The sequence below is a fragment of the Chiroxiphia lanceolata genome, chromosome 4 (genome assembly GCF_009829145.1).
Source record: "Chiroxiphia lanceolata isolate bChiLan1 chromosome 4, bChiLan1.pri, whole genome shotgun sequence".
NCBI classification, from domain to species: domain Eukaryota; kingdom Metazoa; phylum Chordata; class Aves; order Passeriformes; family Pipridae; genus Chiroxiphia; species Chiroxiphia lanceolata.
In genome coordinates, this window is record NC_045640.1 from 59,345,653 (window position 1) to 59,373,313 (window position 27,661).

The window sequence follows — 27,661 nt, forward strand, 5'->3', positions numbered from 1 at the left end:
AATACTTTTTAATTGTACGCCTTTATTCTTATATTGCTTTGTTTTTTGTTAATTACATGCTTTCAAAAAAGTTGGCTTTAATGTACTGCTGTAGTTCATATTACATAAATTCTGTTTACATATTTGTCTGTTTTAAGCTCTTACTGCTGCCCACTAACTGGTACTTTCCTTTAGTTGATGACTTCAGTGAGGAATCATCATTTTATGAAATTCTTCCATGTTGTGCCCGTTTCCGCTGCGGTGACCTCATTGTGGAAGGCCAGTGGCATCACCTAGTTCTGGTCATGAGTAAAGGTATGCTGAAGAACAGCACAGCTGCTCTCTACCTCGATGGACAGCTTGTTAACACTGTTAAGGTAATACAAATCTTTCAAACCTCATTTTTACTGCTTGGAGTGATTTCTCTCTCTCTGTGCATAGTATATGCACAAAACCCCACAAAAAAAACAAGAACAAAACAAACCAACACCATCCCCTCAAAAAAACAAAACAAAACAAACCCTTCAACCTAAAAACCCAAACAAACTGACCAACAAAACAACAAACAAACAAAGCCACAAAATGAAGAGCCTTGGGAAAAAGGGGTCTTTGCTCACTACACACCTCAAAGCCAGTCCTAGTCCTCTTAAAAGGAGCAGATAAAAAGTGAACGTGTTGCACACGTGAGGCAAGTGTGGCACAGCTATGCTGCTAACTAATTAGAAGGATCGTAAAAAGCGGAAGATGACTTATCCCAGGACCATGTAGAAGATCTAAGATTAAATAATAGGAAGATTACACAGCTTTGGCAATCTGATCTTTGCCAATAGAACAATCTATTCAGGTTGTTCCTTTCCCAGCCCCATTCCCACCCCAGAAATAGCATCCCCCCCTGTCAGTGATAGCCACTGAGATGTCCAGTGTTGTTATTCATTGATTGTAGATGAAACACCACAGTTAGTTGTAAAGGTCAATTATCTTGTTGTTATGTGGAAGAAACTTGGAGGCCAAAGGCAGAGAGCAGGAAAGATTGCTGTGGGCCTGTCCACTGAACAGAGTATTCCCCACTCGTAAAGATAACCAAACATCGTTTGTCAAGTGTAGGCTTTAAGGAAGAAAGCAAAACCTGGTCTGGGGTGTAAATTAGCTAATGTTACTGTACATAGGTACAACCATATGTTGTCTTTCAAAGTTTACCTTCCAGTATTCCTTTTACAGAAGGAGGACTGTAGTAACTTGTTATGGTAATAGCTGTGATACATGAGCGGGTATCTGGCCATCTGCCTTGTCATACATGACTACATTCAATAGCTGGTAACAGAATTTTTACAATGCAAATAGAAAAGGCCTATGAGATTATTATTGTCATTATATGTAGGCCAGAATCTTACTCGTGTATTTGCTTTATGGTTTGAAAAATATTACCAAATTTAGTTCATCACGTTTGCACTTTAGCTCAAAACAGTATAATTACCAAAGGTAAGTTTTCACTGGGTGAAAAAGGAGAAACAACACAACTTTGAGGTTGTCCTTCTGTTTTTGCAAAAAACAATGATGGTCATAGAGCACCATGTTTTTAGAATCAAGACACAGCCTCTTGAAGCACAGAATCCATGTATTCTCATCCTGTGTTTTCATACACAGCTTCATCTTTTGAAAGCCCCTTAGCTTCTGGTCTTTGCATTTACTTTCAGTTTAATGTTTTTCACTGCCTGTTTCAACACAGTATCAGAAGACCATATGTTACATAGCAGCTGTTTGATACATCCCCTGGTGCGCAAAAACGCTTTCCCAAATTTCTGATCTTGTCGTCGCGGTACCCGTGCTCTCTCACTAACTCCCCCATGTTTCTCTCCTTTGCAGCTTCACTACATTCATAGCAGTCCCAGTGGCTCTGGTTCTGCCAATCCACCTGTGGTCAGCACTGTCTATGCCTACATTGGCACCCCGCCCGCCCAGCGCCAGCTCTCGTCCTTAGTGTGGCGTTTGGGCCCTACGCATTTCCTGGAGGAGGTTTTGCCTGCCCCGGGAATCAGCACCATTTATGAGCTGGGACCAAATTACGTCGGAAGCTTCCAAGCGGTGTATGTACCATGTAAGTACAGTTCACATGGCAGCTGGTAGCTTGGCCTGGGTGCAGTGGAATCTTGTGTGTGCAGAAGAGGTGAGAGAGTATGCAGTGGCAGAGAGGGAAAGCTATGGCTGTTCATAGTAACAAGATGAGTAGCTGCTATTGAAGACAATGATAGAAATCCAAATTACTGTTTTAACATACTTTTGGTAGTTCTTGTACTGAGATATGATAGATAGAAGTGCTTGTATTCCTCACTTCGGTTTTAAACTAGTTGGAAATGCTTAAAGCTGTCATTATTCGTACTGTATATTATATTTATCTGTAGAAAGTGAAATTAGAAAGGCATTTTAACCTGTCAGCTTCTGGTGATAACACTCATTTGCTGATCTGCAATCTGTTCTGTACTTCAAATACAGCTGTCTTGAAATGTCATTTGTAAGGCCCAAATGGGTCAACTGAGAAAAAAATGTTAAAAAGGGAGAGATTGTGGTGCAACAAATAGTTTTTAAGTATTTAAAACTTTAAATATTCGTAGCTAGCAAATATGAGCAATTTTAAGTGTTCTTCTCTGAAATTGAGGGAAGTGCAACACAGAAAGATTTAAATAACCTTGTTAGAAATGTGTGTCCATAGCTCTGTTTTTAAATATGCAGACACCCAAGTGAACCATTCTCATCCAAGTAGGATTTGACAGAGTTGACTCTGTTTCAACAAATTATGTAGACACGCAGCTTCTCTCTTTCTGTGTTAGGTGAGGATCCTTCATGCTTTTCTAATTCCATTCTTGTGGTTCACCAGAGTTGCACCTTTTGACCTGATGGGAGCTGCAGAAGTGAATTCTGTGTTGAACCTTTAAGTGCTGAGTTTTGCATGCTTCCTCTGAGGTTGTAGACAGCTGTCAATCACAGTGCTTGCAGTGCCTCACAAGAAGCATCCACTTTCAGAGCAGTGGATAGAAAATATTAAAGATACGGTTATGTATTCTCCTTGAATCTTGCATCTTTTGTACCATCCTAAGGAGGGTTTTCTAGTAAACCATTGTAGAAAGCCTTTTCACAGGCAAAGATGCAGATGTACCCAATACTGGTTTTTGATTACTTTGTTTTCCTTCAGGTGGGAAGTGAACAGCCCTTAGGCTGGACAGGATTACATCTCAGCTATTTATCAAATCCTTCCTCTATACTTATTCTGCAATATAAATTTCTTAAGATTTTTCTCTTGAAACTGAAAAGGAAAACAGTGGTGTTTCTGAAATGAACTTTTATTTTGTCTTTAAGGCAAAGATTCGAAGTCTGAAGGAATCAATCCATCTCCAATATCTTTGGTACCAGAAGAGAAGGTGTCTTTTGGTCTCTATGCACTGTCAGTTTCTTCATTTACAGTGGCAAAAATAAGGAAAGTTTACAACAAGTTGGACAGTAAAGCTATTGCCAAACAGGTATGTTGGGAAATTAGTTGGTTAATGTGCATGACTAGTTCCTTTCTTTTAACTTCTTTGAAGACAATTTAGTCAATGCAACCAGGAACAATAATGTACTTGTCAGAAAAGCTGTCCATGATGACTGTCGTGTTTGGGGGGAGGGAGGAGAGGGGGAGAAAGAGGAAGACTGTAACCCTGTATTTTATTCATATTCTTGAAATTACTCCTAAATTTTATACACATTCTTGGATTTACTGTTAGCCATGTATCTTAGCACCTTTTGGGGGTATTTTGGCTTTTTGATGTAGATGATAGTTGTACTCCTATAGAAACACAGTTAAGATTATATTGTTGAACACTATTTCTACTGTTGCAGATAACAGAACTGATAGCTTACTCCTCTAGCTGTGATTCAGATCTGGGAACCAGAAAATTAGTTTACTTTTTCTTCTAAGTACATTAAAAATCAGTGAATTTTTTGTTCAAAAGACCATCTGTGAGGAAAGGCTGAGAGACTTGGCCTGGCTCAGCCTGAAGAAGAGGCTCAGGAAGACCTTATTGGCAGCCTTTCAATACCTGTGGGAGGCTTACAAGAACAATGTAGAGACTTTTTACCAGGGCCTGTAGTGGTAGGACAAGGAGCAGTGGTTTTAAACTGGAAGAAGCTGGATTTTAGATTAGGCATAAGGATGAAACTTTGATGATGAAGGTGGTGAGGCACTGGAAGAAATTGCCTAGAGAAGCTGTGAATGCTCATTTCCTGGAAGTGTTCGAGGTCAGGCTGGGTGGTGCTTTGAGCCACCTGATATAGTGAAAGATGTCCTTGCCCACAGGAGGGGGATTGAACTAAATTATTTTTAAATGTCCCTTTCAACCCGAACTCGTTCTATGGCCTGGTGGGATTGTTTTAGTAGTTAGACTCATCTTCCTTAACCTTTGAGACTGGAGATTTCTCTTAACTTTAGAGAGTATCTTAATGACTCTAGGTCTGTTTTGTTATATGTTACTCTTTATCACAGGAGGAAAATACAGAAGTTATGTCTAGGTTTTCATTAAAAAAACATCTTCACTTCAGCCCCTGCTTTTTTTTCTTGTTTTCTTCAGCTGGCAATTTCTTCTCATGAAAATGCCACACCTGTGAAGCTGCTCCATAACTCAGCAGGACATTTGAATGGACCAGCACGCTCCATTGGTGCAGCTTTGATAGGGTATTTGGGTGAGTTGAGTACTTGAGAATTATGTTCGAAAATTATTAATTACTTGTCAATAAGAACCTAGGTCTAGAAGATAAATCATGTAATTGATGAATGGTGCATTCATGTGGTATAATGGTGCATTGTTACATTTATTGAATATTTTTATGTTCCGTGGACATACTATTATCTTTTTTTGCTGGCATAGGATGCTTGTTTCAGTTTGTATAATGTATCATTATGAAAATATATTTAATTACTTTACCACAGGTCATAAACTATTTTCCAGTACAATATATTTCCTTCACATCCTTTTCCGAGGTGTCATAGTTCTTCTAGTGACATTCATTTTGTAATTCAAGCAATGCTAAAATGCAAAATGCTTTCATATTTTCACAATTATTTCCTGCAGAAATTAGGTTTTATTTTGCTTTAATTTATTTTCTCTGCCCATGCTTAGGAGTAAGAACATTTGTCCCCAAGCCTGTTGCCACTACACTGCAGTACATTGGTGGAGCTGCTGCTATTTTGGGACTTGTAGCCATGGCATCAGATGTAGAAGGGTTGTATGCAGCTGTGAAGGCCTTGGTCTGTGTGGTAAAGAGCAATCCACTGGCCAGCAAAGAGATGGAAAGAATCAGAGGTTATCAGGTATGTAAGAAATGTCTTAAAACAGATCACGCTGATTGAATTTCACTGTCTGTCACAGCAGTTCCCATGGAAATTCCTTGTGTTGTGGTTTCTGTTCTGAAGTTTACTGAGCTCTTGGCTAATTAGCACAGATGAGTTATTTAGGATGGCTTTTAAAGGAGAGGGGGGAAAGTGTCTTTGCCATGCCATTGTGCACATTTAGGTGCTTTGGTGAAACTGAGCCTTCATTAACAGCACATGAGAGCACAACTGTGGTACTTAGATGGCTCTTTTTCCATGATTTTCAAACCCACCTCTGCAAACCTAAGAGCTTCTGTCTCTGTGATCTGCCAGCAGGAGAGGAGGATAGGGACACATGAAGAAAACCAAGCAAGTGGACTCCTAGAATCATCATTCTGAGGAGGCTGCACAAACTTTATAGTTGGTGATGCTGTTTGCTTTCAAGCTGAAGACTTATTACTTCTCCATCAGAATGGGGAAAGGGCAGTCAGTTATGCAGAAGGATTGGTTGACTGATTTGGAAAGATCTTCACATGAGCAATGAATTTTATGTTTCTCATGAAGACTGCTTTACTGAAATGGAAAGTTCTGTGGTTTGGGCAGTGCATTTACAAACCTAGTGGTGTTAATGCCCGGTATAGTTATGTCAAAACATGTTATTCCAAGTAGCCTGTTGCAGACCTTGGCTTACACTGACCGAACAAACTGAGAGAGTGTCCTCCTTGTACCATAAGTAGTCAATGGATCATCATGTATGACCTTACATTCCACTTGTATTGACATCACCAGATAGTGTGGTTTGAGAGAGATTCTTCAACTGTGACTGACTGCCAGAGGACTGAGAGGTGTGTGTGTGCACCTAATCCTCAGGGCCTAGATACTGTCTGCAGTATAGAACACGTTTTATGAACTGGAGGATGTCCTGGATATGCCCCTTTTGTAGCCAGCTGTAATGCCACTTTCAAGCCCTTTTATCAAGAGTAGCAGACGTACTTTAAGGGCCTTCTAAGGAGAGATGCAGACATTCATCTGTACTCTTTGTGCTTAGACAACATTGCTGTGTGCTCATTGGCTGCTAATTCCTTTTCTGTTGACTTGTTCCAGTTGCTGGCAATGCTGTTAAAGAAGAAACGATCCCTTCTGAACAGCCACATCCTCCATCTGACCTTTTCCTTGGTGGGAACTGTTGATAGCGGGCATGAGACATCCATTATTCCAAATTCTGCTGCCTTCCAGGATCTGCTCTGTGATTTTGAAGTATGTAAAGCTGCACAGAGAAGTGATGATGATGATGGATAGTGATTACCTTAAATATTGAACAGCAGCAAACTAGGTTGTTATGTTGAGAACTTACTGTTTCTTACATAGTACAATAAAGCAGCTGAGCAACAAGATTATTGGTGACTTTTCCTGCTGAAATGGCTTGAATCACTGCAGAAGCACTGAATGGGTGCCACAGATGTTTCTGCTTTTTGTTGTTTTAGAGGATACATTTTGTAGGTTTTGGTTCATCAACTTCTTTTAACCTTTGCATTCTGCTGCAGTACATGTATCAAGGCATGAAAGATGCACTGAAAATAACAGTAAGAGGTAAACTTTCAGCATAAAACATGGTAATCATTTTATCATACATCTCCTGCAGGAGTAGTAAGGGAGTTAAAATTCTTCTTGCACAACCTATGAAATATTTAAGTGTTGTTAAACTAAGGAAAGTAGCAAAGTTCAGAAGGAAATGCTAGTGTGGTAGAGGCTGATAAACGATTCGTAGACCTTGTCCTTTAGCGTTTACTCCTTTGATATTATCTGTACCTAACACAGGCTCAGTAAAAGAATTGTGACTCACATATACTAAAATAAATAAATAAAAATACTACTAACGCTACTAAGCTAGTTATAGATACTGACTTAGTATCACAAGTCCGTCTTGCACAAATGACTTTACAGACTTAACCCATTTCCTTTTTTTAGATGTCTGAGAGTTTTCAGAGCACTCCTGGAAACCTTATGGAAGGGTCTTGTCTATGAAAAAATCTCCTGCTGCTTACTATAGCATTTATTTTAATAAAATCAACTGGTCTTATTAAGTTTGCTTTTTCTTGACCTTAAAGGTCTTCAATGCACCCAGCGCCCCCACTTGTCAAAATCAACAATATGCTGTAATTGTGGCACACAGAAAGAGGAAATGAGCCTCGGGTTTTTTAACTTTAGTGGGGTTCTAAACCAGAGGAAATTTGTCATCCAACAAAGTTTCCTTTTTTTTTTTTTTATAGTGTAATGTTAAAACTAAGAATAAGCTTGTGCTGTGTCTAAACATAGGTTTTTCAGTATCATGTAACTAGTTAATCTTTAACAAAACTTGCGAGTTACAAAAATGCTTCCTTTGTCCTCAGAAATTAAACATAGACTTAATAGAAGTTACTTCATCTACCAGAGATGATGTTTGTAGTAGAGATCTTAAGTTAGGTGAACGCTTAGCAGAGAAGTGTGAATCACAGCCCAACTGCTTCTGCAGTGAGGCTGTAAATGAATTCTGCTGAAGACTACTCTTCTCTCTTTTTTTTTTTCCCCTTTTTGTTTTCTTTCCCCCATAAAAGAACCAGCTGAGAAATTTCATCAGTGGTGTATAGTCACTCAGAAGCAACTACAAAAGATCCAATTTGTTGTTGTTTGGTTTGTGCCTGTCTGTTTTTTCCCTGAAGACCAACTGAAGAATGAATACACTTAACAGATTAAAATAAATTTAAAAATGTGCAGACAGTAGGTCTGTGAGTCACTAAGAAGAAACTTTTTTTGGCTTACTTGGTTTTTTTGTTTGTGGGTTGGGGTTTTTTAAAATTATTTCTTTTCTTCTGCATTCAGAAATCAGTGACCCAAGCATTTCACTTAAATTGGATAAATTAGATGTTCTTAGTCATGCAGAACAGGGAAATTAAAAGATTTGTTCTCATCATTTTAGATTATAAGATTAGAAGAAAAGCGAAAGCTAGAAACATTTTTATTTAAGCCAGTTTTATACACCAGAGCACAAGTATTAATTATGCTTTGTTCAATAGCAAGTCAATTTTAAGATTGGCAGCTGTAACTGTGAGCTTTCTGGCTTTTATATCTTTTATTTCTTCTATTGATTGAACAATTGATTTTTTGTTTTGTTTTGTTTTGTTTGTTGGTTTGGGTTTTTTTTGCTAGAGAATCTAAATAATTTAACTGCAGGAAATGCTGGGCAAAAAAAAATCAAAATCAGGGAAGACCTTGAGTTTGATCTAGGCAGAAGATAGTAAGTTAATTTTACAAAGACAAAAATCTTCAGTTAAGCCAAATAAACTTAACACAGCATTTCACATCAGCCTTGTAAACCCCAATAGCTGCTTTGCACCATCTGTTTAAAGAGGTGTTCCAGATAATTGTGTAACTTTTTGTCTAGAACTCTTTAGAAGTTTTCAGCATGATACACTGACAGGGAATATAATATGTTTGGAAGTGTGCATTTCTTTACGGAGAGGTAAATAGTTGTGTACAAGGAACAATTTTAATCTCTTCAAGCCTTTCATAACCTTTGGTACGTTAATGTCCTTTTTTATTCTACAAGTCAGTTTGTGTACCCAACACATCATTGTTTATTCTGTATTTCAGGTCTGGCTTCATGCACCCTATGAGCTTCATCTGTCATTATTTGAGCACTTCATTGAACTTCTCACTGAGTCAAGGTATGAGCCAATGCAAGCCTGGTAATGGGACTTACAGGATTAGGTAATATGTAGAGGATGCCTCAATTTTAAATTGCCACTTCCTTTCTTTCCTTCTTCCAGCGAAGCAGCAAAGAACGCAAAGTTAATGAGGGAATTCCAGCTCATCCCAAGACTGCTCCTGACTCTTCGAGACATGTCTCTGTCCCAGCCCACTATTGCTGCAATTAGTAATGTGCTGAGCTTTTTGCTTCAAGGCTTCCCTAGCAGCTATGACTTACTCAGGTAGCCCACACCTATGATAGTTCTGTTTTTCTTGTCTTTATTATGTTGGTGATCTCTGTCAAAAATACTTAATGGTCATACGGCCATGGAGTGTGTAACATGGAATGCTCATGTACAGATTTTTTTCTTTTACTTCTCAAAGAACTAGACTGAACTAGACATAGCCAGTATGTTAAAGCCTTGATTTGCATATTATTTTCAGTTTGTGTCTGATCAAGTATGACTGAATTATCAAACTGGCCTAATGTTCTACAGGTGAGAAGTTAAAGGTGCTGAATTGCAGCTCCCTTGTTCATGTGAAGCACTGAGCACTTCTCTTAAATACCATTATTGAATATTGAATATTATTAATATTACTTGAGATGAGCTATAATGATACTTCAGGTTAAAGTGCAGTTTTAATTACTATCCTGAGTGAAAGGTTTAGTTCCAGGTTTTTTCTTAATCATCACGGTATAAAAAAATATTTAAGATTGTCAGATACGTTACCATTAATTCAGACTGATGGAAATTACACCAATTATTGCAATTCATACATACAGGAGTATTTGAAATGCTTTAAAATTAGTTGAACTCCTTGATAACGTGATTTTTCTCATCTCCCATTTCATTATAAAGAAAATGGATAAAATATTGCAGGGCCTGGGAGTTCTTTGCATACAAATGGTCATGTTTTCAGCTTCTCACTTTAAGTACAATTATAGGTGTTAGAAGCCTCAACCTGAACATCTGACCTGTCTTTATTTTAATTATACAGAAGAAAAAAATTTATGCAAGAATATAACCATTGATTTTAAGCTTAAATGGTTACAGAACAAATTGTAGGATGCCTGTCTGAATTTTCCTTGTTTTCCTTCCTGGAAATAAAAAATGAAAAATATTGCATAACTTGGGAAAAGGTACACTGGCTAGGGATCATGTCAGGTTAGTTGCAGCAGAAAGAGGAATATGTTGCATCTCCTTTCTTTGAGTACATCAACGTCTTGTCATGGAAAACCATGACCTTGTGTTAGATAACCTCAAGCTGTAGACATAAATGTTATTTCAGAGTTGAGTAACCACTGTAATAATTGATGTAATAATTATTCATCTGTAAAGGGTTGAGAATAATGTTTTTGTTCTCCTCTCTTTAACTTGAGGTGTTCATTTTACTAGGACTTGGTGGTATCTCTGTTTCCTTTCTTGAATCTTAGCATTTTCTGGGTCCCTTACCTGCAGACTTGTCTGCAAAGATTCCATTAATTACTACAAGTTAATTTGTGTTTTGGCTAGTTACTTTGATTAGAGACGATTTTCCTCAATCTTTAGATGTGAGAAAGCTGACATTTCGGGATATCACCCTGTCACTAGTGTCACAGTTTTATATTTAAGGTGAATTATTGATAGATGAGAGTGCATCTGTCATACCAATGAGTGATATTTTTTCTATATACATCAAGGTTTGGACAGTTCATCTCTTCCACTTTACCTACGTTTGCAGTCTGTGAGAAGTTTGTGGTCATGGAAATAAACAATGAAGAAAAGCTTGACAGTGGTAAGTGTTGACATCTCTTAGAAGCAGTAGAATAAAAATACTTTGTGATCTCTTCTGTGCTTGAACACATGAAACGTAGAAATAGTGCCATTAGCAATGTCATAATTTTGTTATAACCTGGCTGCCAATTAGTACTGGTACTTTGGTTTTCAGTATTGAGTGCAAAGCAGAGCAAAACCTGTTCAGCTTTCTTTTGTTTCCTTCATATAACACTGTATAGTTTTGTTCTCTTTCCTCCACTTACTCCTTCAAATCAACTGTGCATCTCTGCTGCTTTGTGGGGAAAGGGGGGAAAAAAAAGGCAACTCTTTACTAGGTGCATCTTCCCTCCAGGTGTGGAAGAAGTGAAAGAATTAACTAAGACAGCCTAGTTATTTTTCTTAGGTAAAAAAAAAAATGTTATTGTCCTTCAATAATTTTTATATTGAATTGTTTTGAGACCATTTCTACCCTTGTTTTCCTTAAGATAAAAGGCTTATGCAGTTGCATTTTCCATCAGTCTCCCTGAACAGAAATGTTTTAGTCCCACAGTGGATGGTCACCCAAATAACTAGAAGGAGTATCTGAAGATCCCATGTTTCTGCATCTCTTGGGAATATACTGGTGAACAGGGACAAGTGAGAGAGAAGTGTTTCTGCTTTAAAGTTAGTTTTATTGGTCTGGTTTCCTGAAGAACAAGGTTTAGGCAGTCTGCACTTTCTGGAGAGGGACTTTCCACAAGGGTATTTAGTGATGAGGCGAGGGAGAATGGCTTTAAACTGAAGGTAGGTTTAGACTAGATACTGGGAACTAATTCTTTACTGTCAGGTGGTGAGGCACTGGAACAGGTTGCCCAGAGAAGTTGTGGATGCCCCATCCTTGGAAGTGTTCAAGGCCAGGTTGGGTGGATAGAGCAACCTGCTCTACTGAAAGGTGTCCCTACCTATAGCAGAGGAGTTTGGAACTAGATGATTTTTAAAGCTCCCTTTCAACCCAAACCATTCTGTGGTCCAGTGAGATTCATCATTATTCCGCTGTGCCTCACCTCTTCCTTCTCAATACTTTTGCTTTTTGTGGTCTCAAAGATGATTAAATTTGAGCTTTTTGGTAAAAAAGAGGGTGTGGGTATTGGAGAAAGATCCAGATTGATGTTCTCACTACAGGCCAGTCATTTTTTTTTTCCCCAGGCTAACCACAACCTGAGCTGGTTTTTTACCTGTCTAGGGGACTGAAGAACTTTAGGGAGAAATTCAGAATGTGGCAGGAATAGAGAGAGCTTTTGAGGCAGAAGACAAGAAATTTTTAGGCTAGTGGTGTTCACCAGTTCTTCTGTATTTCTGTCCTAGAAGATGCTTGGTGTTTGCATCTTGTGTACAAAACCTTGGCTCAGAAAGTATCCATTTATCTGTCTTTATTTTTGCTCATATTGCCTCAAGTTGTGATTTTATTGATTTTAAATAATGTAAAAGCATGGCCCTCCTCTGATAGTATAAGGTACAGGAAGAGGGATTTGCAAAATAACTGTAAAGCTAGTCCTGAGCTGCATGAATTGGCTTGGCTGCAGTGTGTTTTTCAACTGATGATGAGCTTGGGGATCTGTTACAAGAAAAGGCAACTAATTTTTGTGTCCGTTTCTTAGATTTGGAGGGATTCGGGAAGTATGAGGATTCCCACCCCTCACCCCCACCAACCTAGCTTTCAAAATGCTAAATTGTGCATTTAGTTACCATGTTAGGCAGTTTTGAGAGAAGGGAGGGGAATGTGAAGGAGTGGTATTTGATTGGTTTTGTATCTCTGCCTGCCAGGAGTGACCCCTTCAGTTTAGATTATTGTCTGAGGAGTTGTGATTACCTTTCACCTGTTCTTCAAACTGCCCAAACTGTGTGTGACAGTGGTAACAGGGCACCAAACATTTCTCAGCGGTGTATGTGTACTTAGTATACCTTCCTTTACTTATGGATGGAATTTATGAATAGTCTTAAAATGCCCAAGTTCCAAAAACCTAATTTTGTTTTTATTTTTTTGGTTTTTTTTTAATATTTAGGAACAGAGGATGATTTTGGAGGACTTGTTTCAGCTAATCTTATTCTGCTACGGAACAGACTTTTAGATATCCTTCTGAAGCTTCTATATACATCTAAAGAAAAGACAACTGTTAATTTGCAGTAAGTACAAAGAAACCCTTGGGGTAGAGAAAGGTTATAATTTTTTATTTCAAGGGTGAGAATTGCACAGCCCCCATTTGATTCGCTGAATTACCTTTAAGTATGCTAGTAGAGATGGAATACGTGATTCATGGTGCTGTTTTCTCATAACTTTGTGTGTGGCTATAGAGAAAATAAAATCTGTCAAAGAGAAAACTTGTGTTTTTAGAGAAGTAGGGTAATCAGCTTCTCATTTGGTTGAGATCAAATGGCTCCAGCAGGGGTTATTGTTAGGATCATTGACCGTAGAATGCCCCTTAGTTACTTAAAATTGCATGTGAGGGAAGAATAATACTGTAGTTTAATGAGGCCATAGAGTCATATGGCAAGATGGAGAAGAGACATTGAATCACTCTCATGTTAAACCTTGACAAAATACAGCTTTCAACCCAGTAGCCTGTCTGGAGTCTGTTGATGGCATTTTGTGAATGTGTGGCATCTGTAGATTATGTAGTGATTGATGGACACACAACCCAAACCTGTTTAAGCTTTTCAGGAATAGTGCTTTAAAAAAAGGGAAAAAACCCCACATATTTTCAGATATTTCCAAGCAACTCTTCCCTTAATAAAACCAAACAAACAACATTCATTCACTTTTTTTAATACCAGTTTATTCAGACGACTTGTGAAAACTTCCTGTATGGCTTAACAAAAAGTTTCCAGTTCAGAATTCCATATTCGTTACCACAAGCAACAGTTGGAGAAATATCATGCAATGGAATAGTCCCAGGAGCTGTAATTTGTTTTTCCTTTCTTCTAAATAAATACAACTTAACCTGTTCCATCTAATAAGATTCAACGAGTGACATTTGTGTTTGTAGCAAACTTACCTAATAATTCAGTTAACTCTTTGATAGATCTGAATTTGCTCTTGAAGTTTGCCCTGCACTGGAGGACATCGTTTTTTGCTGTCTAGTAGGAAACTAAATGCTGTAAAATGTGACTTTTTTTTTTTTTTTTTTAACTCTCTTTACTTAGGGCTTGTGAAGAACTGGTCAAGACGCTGGGTTTTGATTGGATTATGATGTTTATGGAAGAACATCTGCATTCCACCACAGTGACAGCAGCCATGCGGATTCTTGTGGTCCTGTTGAGTAATCAGTCCATCCTGATCAAGTTTAAGGAGGGTCTCAGTGGTGGAGGCTGGCTCGATCAGACGGATTCTGTCCTGACCAATAAGATTGGTACTGTGCTAGGTATGCATCTCAACTCCTCAGGATTTAGGGATTACTGGGAACACCTGTGCTCCTGTGTTGAGGGAGGGGGGTTATTGGATGATGTCTGGGAGGTGCATCCTTTCTGTTACTGTCTGTGCTGCAATCAGATGCTTCTGCTCTTTATTTTCTTACAACTAAGAGTTAAGATTTCCTAGGCAAAAGGGAGCGGTTTTACAAAACTGCCCTCCAGTTGACATTGCACAGATGTCATTGTAGTTCATCTGCACAAAGCCTGTGTAGCCAATTGTTTTTTTCTGTTACCATCATGGTAAGGTTAAATATGTCCCATGGGCAGGCACATCTAAGCTATAGATGAAAAGGTAGTATAGCATGGCACCTTATGTACACAGCTAACAGAGATTCAGTAAAATTTACTTATTTGTTTACTTTTATTAGTTAGAGCATCGTGTGGTGCTGAACTGCTTTGTCTACTGAGTTCTGTGCCAATCAGATTTACCAGTTTGGACTTTTATCTTGGGAATTTCTGTGTTCGTGGTATCATCTCAACATTTCTTTCCCTCTCCCTCTCCTATGTTCGTCCATACGCAAACATGCTCTCTGTCTTATTAAAGACTTTTTTTGCAGGTTCTTAAAGCCTCACTTATCAGGGTTATCAAACCTCTCAGTTACCCCATGTGACCTAGAATTCAGTGTATAACACTTCAGTCTACAGGACCCATTTTGAGCATCTCTCAGCTGTCTGAAATGCATCTCCAAATGTCTGAAGTAATGGATGTCAGTTCTTTGTAGACAGGTGTAGAGAGGCAATTTCCCATGGACCTGGGTTTTTTTTCAGTCCAAATAAGATGGAATGTTTTAGATGAATGTCAGTTCAGGCCCTGGTGCAAACCCACTGATTGACGTTAAATGGGAGTCTCTCAGGAGCTTGAGTAGCCTTTAGACCAGGGCACTTGTATCACAGTACTTTCAACTTAAAGCTGTTCCTAAAATAACTGTACAAGGAGCCACCTCTCTGTGTTGCAGCAGTGTATGATCTGTTTCTGCGCCAAAGGCTTTTCTGAATTGGTTTATTATAAGGAAATAATTGTGAAGTGTTGTTGAAAGTGATCTTACTTCAGGAAGAGGGCTCTTCCTGAAATTAAAGTATAAAAATATTTTAAAAATATTTTTTCTGCTTTGTCTCTTTGATAGGTTTCAAAGTATGCCATCTTGTTATTTTTTTTCATAAATAAAACTCTCCGTTGAGTTTGTATGTTTACAGTTTCCCATAATATATCCCTTGGGATATTCAGCTAGGAGCATAGGATGGTTCTTTCCATTAATAATGATTTACATTAATAATTAGGAAGATTAAGGAAAACAGCGTTTCTGAAGCCGTATAACACATGCAAATATTTATTGTTATCATAAAAAGCACCTGTTGTTTGACTAATTTTGATTAACGTTCTGCATTTTGTTTAAGAAACAATTTTTGCACAAACATTTTCCTTGCATGATTGTGCCTTAAAAACTTGAAAACCACTGGTATTTTAGGCAATACACTGTTGTTTATTCAGTGTCTGCTTAAAGCATCCAATAACATAAACACTTTCTTCAGTCACAAAATCTCTCTAAATAAGATTTTGATATACAATCACATTTGAAGAGCATTTGTAGAGTTTTCCTATTTTTCTTATTATAGTACCACTTTATTGAATCCAAGCTAGACCGTGTCCAAACAGATATTTTTAAACTTGTGTCTCATCAACTGATAGTGACAGATTATCTAATTTTTGTACCCTGTGTTTTTTAATAAGATGGAACAGATTGGCTCCAGAATTTCTCATGAGATGAAATATGAGCCATTTTTGTTGAAAGTTACTGATGGTATTCCCTCAAATTTGTAGCACTGGTCTGATTCCTGATAGATGTTTTCTGTTTAAAAAGTCAATTTCCGGTGGAAAGTGTATCTGTATTTGAGTCTCAGAAAAACAACCTGACCTCTGGTAATGTCAGAAGAATGGCTCACTCTGCTGATGTGGAAACTGAACTGTCTTCCTGCCTTCTTCTTTACTTGAAAATAAGAGCTTCTACCATCCTGATGTTTTGGTGTTTTTTTTTTTTCATTAAAGAGGAAATTCAAATACCTAGGTAGAAGTGGGGTCACAAAAGGTGGCTCTGGCAGCACTTAAATTAAACAAAATAAGAGCACTTAATACTTAATACCAGCTGATTAATCATTAACAAAACATCTGAAATAAGATGCCCCTGAGACATCTTTGGAGAAAAATTAGCTGCCCATAGACTTAAATGGGCCATGGAATTGCTACTTGGTAATATAAATCTATAACTGAGATTAAGGTGATAACTTCCCTCTCAGCCAGCAAAATATCTTTTTTCAGAAGCTTGGGTGTTTCAGAAGTCAGAAATTGTGGTCGCAGCCAGAAAATGGATCGGTGTGTTATAAGCAGTAGCTTTAGGCAGTCTGTATGGAGCAGTGTCATCTGTGTGGTACTGGAAGGCTATAATTTAACTGTTTGAAAAAAGTGAACATCTGAAGCAGAGTGGTGTCATATGTGTGTGACAGTCTGTATGCACACATTCATTTTTTACAGCATCAGTTCCTGAGGAGGCATCCTCTCAAGTTCACTGCACGGGTCAGAGTGATCTTCACAGGCAATTCCCTGTTAACATTATTGTCTTTGTGTGTTGTTTTTCATCTTAGGGTTCAATGTGGGCAGGAGTGCTGGCGGCAGATCGACGGTCCGGGAGATCAACCGGGATGCTTGTCACTTCCCAGGCTTTCCTGTTCTGCAGTCCCTTCTCCCGAAGCACACTAATGTACCTGCACTCTATTTCCTTCTCATGGCCCTTTTCCTGCAGCAGCCAGTCACTGAACTGCCTGAAAACCTGCAGGTCAGTGCACCTGTCATCAGCAACCAGTGTAATCAGGGTTGCCAGGTAGGGATTATCTAGTAAGATGTAAATGTGGTTCTGTCTGTCATGAAAGAAAATAACGGATTAACCAGACCCCCTCCTTCTTCTCTGCAGCTGACTCAGACAGGGTGTGGTGTTTAGTGCTGAGCTGTCTGGGGTGGGAGGACGGGGTACCCAGGGGGTTTGTGGAAGCCAGGCTGTTATGGCTTAGCTGTCACTGGTGTCATTTTGGTCCATTTCAGGGCCAAATGAGAACTAGATCCCCAGTTCAATCTGATGTGGTATAGGCATTGAAGGGGACATAATTTTTTGCTTCCTTTCTTTGGTTGTGGGGGTTTTTTGTGGTTTTTAAGAAGCAGAGAGTTGCTGTGTCAAAGAGGGTTCACAAGGTTACAGACAAAACAAAATAACTTTTATTTCAAAAAGTCTCTGTGGTTTTTTGGGGGAGGCAAGCCAGTTGCTGAAAAATGTTGGTTGCTCTTATTCTGAGCAGGTTAATTTTGGGCTTGTTTGAATTGTATGTAAATGAGTAGATATTTTATAGTCTACAACAGAGTCCTAGAAGGCCTAGGGTAGTGCTTTATGATGAAAAACCACACTCGAGATAGACAGAGTGCCTGTTTAAAACGGATGCAGTGCTAACATTTATTTATCAGTGAGAACTGAAAAGTAAAAGTTTTCAGACCAGGTGGTATTCTGTCTGCCTGTATTCTCAAGAGCAGTACTTTTCAGCACATTCAGCACTGTGCTAACATGAAGTAGAGGCATGAAGCTCACTCATCTGTTTACAGCATTGAAGTATGACACTGTTAAATCAAAACTAAATTCTACTACTTAGTAGCACTCTTAATGCAGGAGGTGGGAACTTTGTCCTGTTTTATTTTTTAATTCATTTAATTATTTAGACTTGCTGGAAATTGCAACTTGATTTTTTTGTGTTGTTATCTTTTTTTTTTTCTTCTGTGGGATACCATGTGGGTTTTACTGCTAGATGCCAGAGAAGTAAACTGAGGGGATTGTGCACCTGTGTGCTCTTTTGTTTCAAAACACTTAAATACTTTGTGAAGAGTTGCAGTTACATTAGCCCATTGTTGAAAGAAATTTTCTTCAGTGACACGTGACTTTCATATGAAACTTATGGTGATAAAGTCTGGAGGATGCAGAACAATTTTTTTAGATACTGCCAAATGAGTGCATTGTATGTGTAATAAAAAGCAGTATCCAATTGCATAAGAGAAAGGGATTATTTCATGTCTTCTTTTTTCTCTTTCACCTCTTACAGTTTGATTTAGACTCTATTTGGACATTCATATTTGGAGTTCCTGCCTCCTGTGGCACTGTTACCTCTTCAATACACAGTGTTTGCACAGAAGCTGCCTTCTTGTTGTTGGGAATGCTGAGGAGCATGCTGAATTCTGTAAGCATAAAAAAAATTTTGCTTGTATTTGAATATTATGAGTTGAGTTTGCCATGTGATGAAAAGCCAAATTAGAAAAATTTTTTGTGAAGTGTCACGACAAAACCAGCTGTGAGATAGGCTTGTAATACTTGGGTGAAAACTGTCATTTTAGTGGGTTATTCTATGTTACTTTTTTCCAGTGTCTGTGGAAATATTAGTGACCACAAAAAGGCTGGGCTTTGTGTTTAGCTGCAATTAAAACCAAACAAGAAAGCAGAAGGATAAAATGTCCTTGGCAGAGATGATTGAATTTCTTTTCCAATTAACGTCGTGGGGGCATGTTAGAGAGAGTATATTCCATCTGCTCAGAGCTATGCGAGTTGCAGATTCTGTACATGAACCTTCCACATGCAGAGAAGTCCCCTGTCTATGAATAGCCACATGCTGGAGGAAATGAATTTACTGCCAGAAAAATGTGTCATCTTCTCATCTTTGAATCTAATGTCAAGAGTAGTGGAAGTTGGTCTCTCAGTGGGAAAATTCTGTATTTCTTTGAAGCTCGAGTGTGTTATCTGCTGGAAATTATCTCACAAAATGCTTTAAAAGCAGCACCTGTCTGGTTGTCTCCTGTTTGGTCGTCATGTGTTTGTGATGTGCTCCATTGCTTGCATGTTTCTCCCGTGCTAACATGTTTAGAAGCATCTTCTGCACATGTGTACTGGTTATGCCTTCATGACCTGCTGCAGGGCACATTCCTGTTGTCACATGACCTGTCTCTTGCTGGTCACCTATCATGGTGCTTGGTCACATGTTTGGTCGGGTGTTTATCGTATGGTGACATGCTTAGTCATGTGTTCTGTCACATTGAGTCAGGTTTGTGTCGGTGATGTGCTCAGACTCGTTTTCTGTCACTTGTTTGATCAGTAATTAGGTCACGTGTTCAGACACTGTGTCTTCAGTCGGGTGTTCTGACAGGTCCTTCAACACACATTGGCATGTTCTCGATGTGCTTTTCACAGCTGGTCATCTGCTTGGCCCCCTATTCAATCATTTGTGTCTGCTCTCCTTGAACAAGTGCTTGTCCATGTGGTTGATCACATTTGACCCCATCTTTAATCACGTTACATCGTGTATGTCATTGCATGTTTGACAGTGTGTTTGATTGCATATTTGACTCTGCAGCTTCTCTTCCTTTCTGAAATAAGCGTTCTTCAATTAGTGCTGTCTGTGCTGATCTGGTGTTTGTTTTTCAACCCAGCCTTGGCAGTCAGAGGAGGAAGGCTCTTGGCTTCGAGAATATCCAGTCACCCTGATGCAGTTCTTTCGGTATTTGTATCACAATGTGCCAGACCTCATTTCCTTGTGGATGAGTCCAGAGTTCCTGTGTGCGCTGGCAGCAACAGTGTTCCCTTTCAACATACGACCTTACTCTGAGATGGTAGGAAATCCAACTATTAAGCTGTTTTGTTTTTCCCCTGAATGTTACTTTTGAGGATGTATCAATTAACAGTCATAACTCACCCTGCAAAAGAGGGCATTGTCAAGGCTGGGCTGGACATTTTGTACTTGGGTTTTGGAGCTGAGAGAAGCGCGTGTTCAACAGAACAGCATTTTAGGGGGAACATACACAATTTGTTTGTTTTCTAGTGGACCATTATTTTCAATTATATGAAAAATATTAGCTCATATTTACAAAAGCTAAAAAGACTGAGTCAGCCTGTGCATTCAGCCCTCTGCTCTGGAGGATGTGATAAAATCTAAAACTTCTTTTTTCTTCCACTTGCCATTTCTGCTTTTGTGGTCTAACCACAAAACAATGTTCTTGCATTTCCTGGAACTTCTGAGTTCAAGCCAGGAGAGGGTGTGAATTCAACATTGCTGCCTAAAGTATTCTTTGAGCTTAGTGCCATTTACAAATAATACTATTTCTAGAATATGAATGGAAAGAAACAGGTACTGCTAGCCAACATCTAAAAAGTAATTTTTTTAAGAACATGGAAGGATAGTTGGGCTACAGGTTGCCAAATGCTAGAACAATGGAGGGTATGATAAAACAGTTCAGGAAATACTTACTGGTGCCATGCTATCATTTTGTCAATAAAAGTGGGAAATCAGTTTTTAACGGAGCATGTTGATGAGTCTCTCATGAAAAATAGGGGATTTTTTTGCTTTTATATTAACAGGACCTTGGTCTCTCTCAAAAAAGTGCTACTTACAAACTAGTAATGCTGATTTGGCATTCACCTGTAGAATTTTTAGAGGAACCTTGTGTCTCTGAGCAGATTTTATTTTAACTGCTAGATCCCTTGAAACTTTGTATAGCTGCCTGACAACTTGAGCTCTTCACAGTTTGAAGGCTCTCGTGACTCCAAACTGGTTTACTCCTCCAGCATTTCCCTCTGCCTAAATCAATCCCTTGTGAAATAGCTGAATAACAGCCAGGTTTCTGCAACAAAACATTATAATCCAAATTCAGCCTTGAGAGAAAATTCTTAACTGATCTTTCAGCTTTTCTGAGGCAGCTATTAAAACTAGAAAGAACACATATTTGGAGTTCTCTTAATTTCTTGGGAAAACTCTCCTACTAAAGCAGACCAAATGTCCAAAATGTTTGATTATTTCATATGTAAGCTGGCAATGGATAAGTTTGTTGAGGGAAATCCTGTTGTACGTTCTTTCACTTGGAGGAGGGAGTTACATGAAAAGAGTCAGTCTCTTGGATTTGACAGCTTTCATTACTGTTTGTGCTTTTGTTGCAGTCCTCTTTAAGAGCTAGCCTCTCAAAGGTTTCTGTTCATCAGAAATGGGAAAGCTGTGGAGACCCTTTTTTTTTTTCTCTTTTTTTAGAGATTTTTGGGAAACCGGCTTACCCATAACTGCACTCTGATGAAGGTATCGTATTAAAAAAAGAAAAGGCTCAGTTACTTTTTTGTTTTCTGTTATGTAAGCTTGGTGGCCTTTTTTTTAGTTGGTTTCTGTCTTGGTTTTATTTTAACTGCTTTAGTTAATAACTTTTCAAAACTTTTCTTTTTTTTTTTTTTTTTTTTTTGCAATGAGAAAATTTATTTTTACCAAGTATTTAGAAATTGCTCAAGTACTTCTGTTGGTCAGTGAATGTGAAATGTAACTCACACCAGTCTTCACTGATGATTGATTGCCTTGAGAATCTGAAACTGGATGTTTCTCCTGTTGTGTATTAGGGAACTGATCCTGAACATCATAATCTTGTAAAAATGCTTCTTAAGAAGCAAAATATGAAGCAAAAAAGCCTTAGAAAGACAAGCAAATAATAGAAGAGTGAAAAAACTGCCATTAATTTGCTGATCTCTACAGTTTTAACATGCTCTTTTCCACAGGTCACTGATCTTGATGATGAAGCTGGGTCCCCAGCTGAAGAGTTTAAAGCCTTTGCAGCTGATTCTGGCATGAACAGGAGCCAGTCAGAATACTGCAATGTTGGCACCAAGACGTACTTAACCAACCATCCTGCCAAAAAGTTTGTGTTTGACTTCATGCGTGTGATGATAATTGATAACTTATGTCTCACACCAGCCAGCAAACAGACTCCACTGGTAGATCTTCTGCTAGAGGTAGAGTTTCTTTGGGTTTTGTGTTTTGTTTTGTTTTTATTATTTGAACTTATTGTGAAGTCATAGCTTTCTTCAAGTTTTATTGTTGTGAAGTATGTTTCATTTGTTAAACACCTTTCCGACCATGACAACTGTATTGACTTTGTTGAGAATATAAAATCCCTGCAGAAATATTAAGGTTTCTGTTTTATTCACATTACATAAAAAGAAATGTTGCCATAGATGGTGCCAATTAGATAAAAAGACATATGGTACCATATGCTATAAAGCCTCACAAAATAACTGTGTTATCTTCCTGTAAATTATCTTTTAAAACTTGTTACGCTTGATGAAAGCATCATTCTGTTAATGGTGAGGCAGGGAGGTGAGGAGTTCAGTTACTGTTTAACTGCCCACACCTTCTTCAGACAATGTATTCTGAAATGTTCAGTTCACATCAGTTCTCACTCTTCCTTGACCTGCCTATTTGTCACCTCATCTTATGTATTGCTGAGTCTCCCTGATCTTTTTTGAAAGCTGCAGGAATTTTGGACCATGCTTGTACATTTCCTAACAATTTTCCTGGGGCAATTGGGCACCTCTTTGCTGTCACAAAGCAAAAAATGAAATGTCGAAAGGTGCAGTTATCCACTGACATCAGGAGGAGTGTTTGAGACCATATTCAGTTGGTTGCCATTGCTTTACAGCTGTTCTAACTTGTTATCACTCATCAATGTTACTGGCCCCCTAGAATAAAGAGAATTGGGTATGTAAACACTGCTAAACTTAATGCTGTATTGCTTTCTAGGAGTGTTCAAGTGAATTGTTCAGTTAGGAGTGATCGTGTGTTCACTGACCAACACAAGGTGATAAAGTCATTTTCCCCTTTAGTTTAGCCCATATATCTATTATATGACTTTATCAAGGCTGATTTAGTAATATGCAGAACCCCACATAGAAGTGATGATTGATTACATGTTCGATCTATCCCATTTACTCATATTTTACTGAAGGAGGGGTGACTGTGTGAACTGAGGAGATCACAGTTTAACCCTATGTTTAACTATAGTTAGAGTTTTGTGCACCTTTTCAGAATGTGTTCTTTTCCAGTTCCTATTATGGCAGAAGATAAATGTACTGGATTTAAATAGGAATGATGCCTGCTCTGTAAGACTGCTTGCAGCCAATGTATCCTTGACATGCACGCTTAAATTTTTAGATAAAGCCAAAACTTTTTACTTGGGACAGAATGTTAAGAGAAAATAAAAGTAGTTCACAAGAGCTGAGAAAAGAGGAAATCACCTAGGACAGCCTTCCTCTCCCTCTTTTTTTTGCTCAGAGATATTAATTATCTGAATATTATCTTCATATCTTTTTTCAGGCTTCCCCTGAAAGATCAACACGAACACAGCAGAAGGAGTTTCAGACGTATGTTTTGGATGGAGTGATGGACCACTTACTTGCAGCTGATGTTTTATTGGGTAATATAACAAACTTTAATCAAAACACAAGGTTTTGATTCTATGACTTTTTCTTTTTTGTTGTCGTGTTATTTTGCATCTTGATTCTCTTTGTTTTTCTCCCTGCCCTTTCCTTTCCTTTGATGTGTAAATGGTGTTGCTGTCCTTGCATGTTCCCTCACTACCTTGATTGTGCCAAAGCTGTAAAATAGGTTATTCAAAAAAACTTCATGGCATAAATCTTTTGGATATGAAAGTCAGGCAAATTGCAGTCACATCAGAAAGAACTGAAACTGGATCTTGCATAATCTGTCATGTCCTTATTACCTTGGTAGAGGATCTGGAGTTTGTGTCAGTTTATCACAGGTTAAAAGTTACCTTTGTTTCCACTCCCTCCTACTGTAGTTTTATTATGAAGGCAGCACCCCAGAAAAAAGGATTAGCATTCCATTGATAAATGGATAGGAAGAGAATTAGAAGCTTGTAACTTGGATGTCAGTAGGGTAGGCTGTTCCACCAGTGCCTGGATTTAGATGATCAGGAAGGGGCCTGTAGGAGTACAGCTGCTCAGGGGCCCAGTCGAATTTCATGGTGGCCTGCTGGACTTCCCAGTAGCTCTAGGTCTGCTCTGTCTCCATCCTAGGTGTCATGGGGCTGTATGCATTTCTCTTCAGAAGTGCTTGTAAGACTCCCCGTTTCTTGCCATAGCAGTGATTTGTCTTCCACTGGGTACAGTGCATTAATAAAATAAATCCAGAACCATGTTTGCTTACCATCAAAGCTTATTGTAGGGAAGCCATGAGGTTTTAACTTTATCTTTGACTGAATCTCTTTTGCAGAAGTCTAGAAAGCATAAACTAATGTGAGTGTATTTATGCAGATGGGTTTTTCTGATAAATGAAGGAAACTTCTGTGTTCTTTGTTACCTAGGGGAAGATGCATCTCTGCCTATAACGAGTGGAGGAAGCTACCAAGTGCTGGTGAACAATGTGTTTTATTTTACACAGCGTGTGGTAGATAAGCTTTGGCAGGGCATGTTCAACAAAGAATCCAAGCTTCTTGTGGACTTCATAATCCAGCTCATTGCACAGGTAACAGTGTTGTTCTATTAGCCTGCCTGCAAAACCATTTTTGAAGGTTAGGTTGAAATGCATGGAGTGGTGTCACTAAGCAACCTCCTAGTGGCACATGTCAGGTCAGCATAGAAATATGCTTTTTGTCCCTAGGCTTCCTCTCTCTTTACTGAGCTTTCTTAGCTCATCTTGTCAGTGTGGAGTGCTTTAATATGGGCAGTTGAGTAAAAACTGCTCTGAGATGACATTATTTTTTAGAAATCCACCAAAATAAACAAATATACCTTGCAGGAATTTTGGGAAGCTTCCTAAATTTACCTTGATGTTTTTGGAAAGCCAGTGTTCTCATCATATACTTTTATTGGAGATTGTTAGAAGACTGTTACTGTTAGAAATCAGCAGCATCTTTATAGATGTTAAAATTATAAATGTATTATCATTAATGTAATTTTTGTCCTTGAAATTCATGGAATTGACACTTTTGGTAAAATACCAATTGTGAAAAATGAGCATGGGTCAATTCAAGGGAAGATTTTGTGCCAGTAAAATGATTTTCTGCTGCTATCTGATCATGATTTTTTTGCTCCCCATCAGTCAAAAAGAAGATCTCAGGGACTATCGCTGGATGCCATTTATCACTGCCTGAACAGAACCATCTTGTATCAGTTCTCAAGAGCGCACAAAACTGTTCCTCAGCAAGTGGCTCTCCTTGATTCCCTAAGGGTCCTTACTGTGAATAGAAACTTAATTTTGGGACCTGGGAATCATGATCAAGAGTTCATCAGCTGCCTGGCTCACTGCTTGATTAATCTGCATGGGGGAAGGTAAATATCTCAGACAGGAGTTCATTCCAGAACCAGGGCTGTGAAGTATGAAAATGTCCTGTTCTTTCTCAGTAATGGCACTCACCTTGAAAATACGTCAGCAAATTCTGGATAACTAGTTGTAACTTCCCAGCCAGTGAATTACAAACAAGCTGAAGAGATTCATTTTGAAACAAAATCAGGTTCGAAGATCCTGGGTATAAGAGACCATTTTTACGTCCTTTTACAGAGGTATTTTAAAATGCTGACAAGTGTATATCTAACCATTTTGTTGTTATCCTTTAGTAATTTGAAATGTTTTAAAGACAGAAACACTGGTGCTAGGTAATTAAAAAAGGTCCCATCACTTGATTTATTGCCTATTGAATCATTTCATACAAATTCTGTATCTTAGTACTTTTATGTACAGCATTGAGTAAGTCCAGTCATGCATTAAATCAGGTGTCCATGACAGATGCTGTAGACACCCACTTTTCTGCATTGCTTCAAATGCCAGCCTGGCATTTTCATTTGTTCTTTCCAAAAAGATGCACAACTTGTGTTTCATCCAGAGACACTTGGCAAGCATCATCAAACCCTGTTCTCTATTTCTGGCCTCGTCTGTTTTGTGTTTCTTCAAATATAACCATCTTCCTCTAGTGACACCGGTGTCCATGGCATGTCACTTTTTCATAAACTTTCAGTTCAGCTTGTGATCACAGATTGTCAGAACTCAAGTGGACAGAAGTGAAGCTACTTTGCTGTAGTAGCATGTATTAGTCTTTGTGATACTGTTACAGGGGATCAAATGCTTTAGCTTGTTATGTTGTTGTTGTTGTTGTTTTTTTCTGGTGGTTGTTAATTCATTGTGTGTTTGTAGCAATGTTGATGGGTTTGGATTGGAAGCAGAAGCCAGGATGACAACTTGGCACATTATGATCCCCTCTGATATAGAACCAGATGGAGTCTACAATCAAGATGTCAGTGAAGGTAAAATCTGAGAGTGACAAAGCCACAGATGTCTCATAGTGGTACTTCTGTAGTGTCATCACTAATCTTTTACCTCAGTTACTCGGGGCAGGGGGTTATGTGGTGTGTGTGTATGTTACCCAGCTACTCTCTGGAAAGGTGTGTGGGCTATGTGTGTGTATAAAAATATATAAAACATTAATGAAAAGACACTTGGAAATACCAAGATAGACATATCCAGGATAAGTTAGTGTTTTGTTGAAGTAGTAGGAGCTATTTATTCTTGTCTGGACGTGCACCAGAATTAGAAATACTGCATTATATGCACTGTGTTAAATGCAACAGAAAGTGGGTTGGTATAAACTATAAAATTATTATTTAGTGGCATCCTCAGGATCTTCCACTCAAAAACAATGTATGAACTAGCTGTGGAAGAAAATATTCAGTGATTTTTTTTTTCTTACATACGTGTGTTTAATATTTATGCATGTATGTACTTAGACATACAGTCCTGTAAAAATACTCAAGCATAATGTATGTATGAAAAACATACATAGAGACACAGACTTCTTTAAGGTTTGTTTCAATCCCATTTTGTTAATAGGTGGATGTGGGAGATGAACCACAACTAATCAGAGCCAGCGTTTCAAATTCACGGGGAAAAAATGGCCAAAGTTAATTGATAGCATGTTAATGGCAAAAAAAAAGACAGTCTGACCAAAGGCATTTCACATGTCATGCAAGAGGGAAAGAAACTAGAGTATAATTGCAGAAATTATTCATTTCACTACTGTAAAAATGCCAGTTCTGTAAGCACTGTAGAGAGCTTGCTGTTTGTGATCTTGTACTTACGCAGGTCGCCAGCTTCTTTTAAAAGCCATAAACAGAGTGTGGACAGAGCTTATCCACAGTAAAAAACAAGTTTTAGAAGAAGTTTTCAAAGTGACTCTGCCTGTCAATGATCGTGGCCAAGTGGACATAACTGTTGCAAGACCTTTTATTGAGGAAGCGAGTTTAAAGTGTTGGCAAAATCATTTGGGTAAGTATAACTGAGGATTCGTTTGTCCTGAATGGTAGATTTCTTAGGAGTGAACCTGGCAGGTAGAGGGACCCCTCTTGAGCATGTCTGGATGAAGCCTGCAAACTCTTGGTCTAGTGATAAGATTGGAAATGGGCGACTGAGTGGTCCTTTTCTAGCAGCAGTGATGCTATAGCTACTTCTTGGCTCAGAAATCTGTTCAGCATAGGAAGCAGTTTTCCAGGAAAAGGACCTGGGAATCCTGGTGGACAAC

At 38.5% G+C, this 27,661-nt stretch overlaps 1 protein-coding gene across 8 annotated transcripts in view; it reads left to right on the forward strand.

Annotated features, from left to right (window-relative positions):
• WDFY3 (WD repeat and FYVE domain containing 3) overlaps positions 1-27,661 on the forward strand; it is a 167,738-nt gene that overhangs the window by 109,201 nt on the left and 30,876 nt on the right. For 4 of the 8 annotated variants that reach the window (XM_032685026.1, XM_032685019.1, XM_032685022.1 and 1 more), the window contains 21 exons: positions 175-356; positions 1,843-2,074; positions 3,331-3,491; positions 4,578-4,689; positions 5,127-5,317; positions 6,422-6,574; positions 8,948-9,021; positions 9,124-9,285; positions 10,725-10,819; positions 12,843-12,963; positions 13,981-14,198; positions 16,885-17,120; positions 18,379-18,513; positions 19,754-19,933; positions 21,343-21,387; positions 21,852-22,085; positions 23,446-23,545; positions 24,455-24,615; positions 25,192-25,421; positions 26,281-26,390; positions 27,226-27,408. In XM_032685026.1, coding sequence (XP_032540917.1) covers positions 175-356; positions 1,843-2,074; positions 3,331-3,491; positions 4,578-4,689; positions 5,127-5,317; positions 6,422-6,574; positions 8,948-9,021; positions 9,124-9,285; positions 10,725-10,819; positions 12,843-12,963; positions 13,981-14,198; positions 16,885-17,120; positions 18,379-18,513; positions 19,754-19,933; positions 21,343-21,387; positions 21,852-22,085; positions 23,446-23,545; positions 24,455-24,615; positions 25,192-25,421; positions 26,281-26,390; positions 27,226-27,408 — 3,315 coding nt within the window. The remainder of the gene's footprint in view (positions 1-174; positions 357-1,842; positions 2,075-3,330; positions 3,492-4,577; positions 4,690-5,126; positions 5,318-6,421; positions 6,575-8,947; positions 9,022-9,123; positions 9,286-10,724; positions 10,820-12,842; positions 12,964-13,980; positions 14,199-16,884; positions 17,121-18,378; positions 18,514-19,753; positions 19,934-21,342; positions 21,388-21,851; positions 22,086-23,445; positions 23,546-24,454; positions 24,616-25,191; positions 25,422-26,280; positions 26,391-27,225; positions 27,409-27,661) is intronic. The other 4 variants (XM_032685021.1, XM_032685024.1, XM_032685025.1 and 1 more) reach the window with 2 other exon arrangements.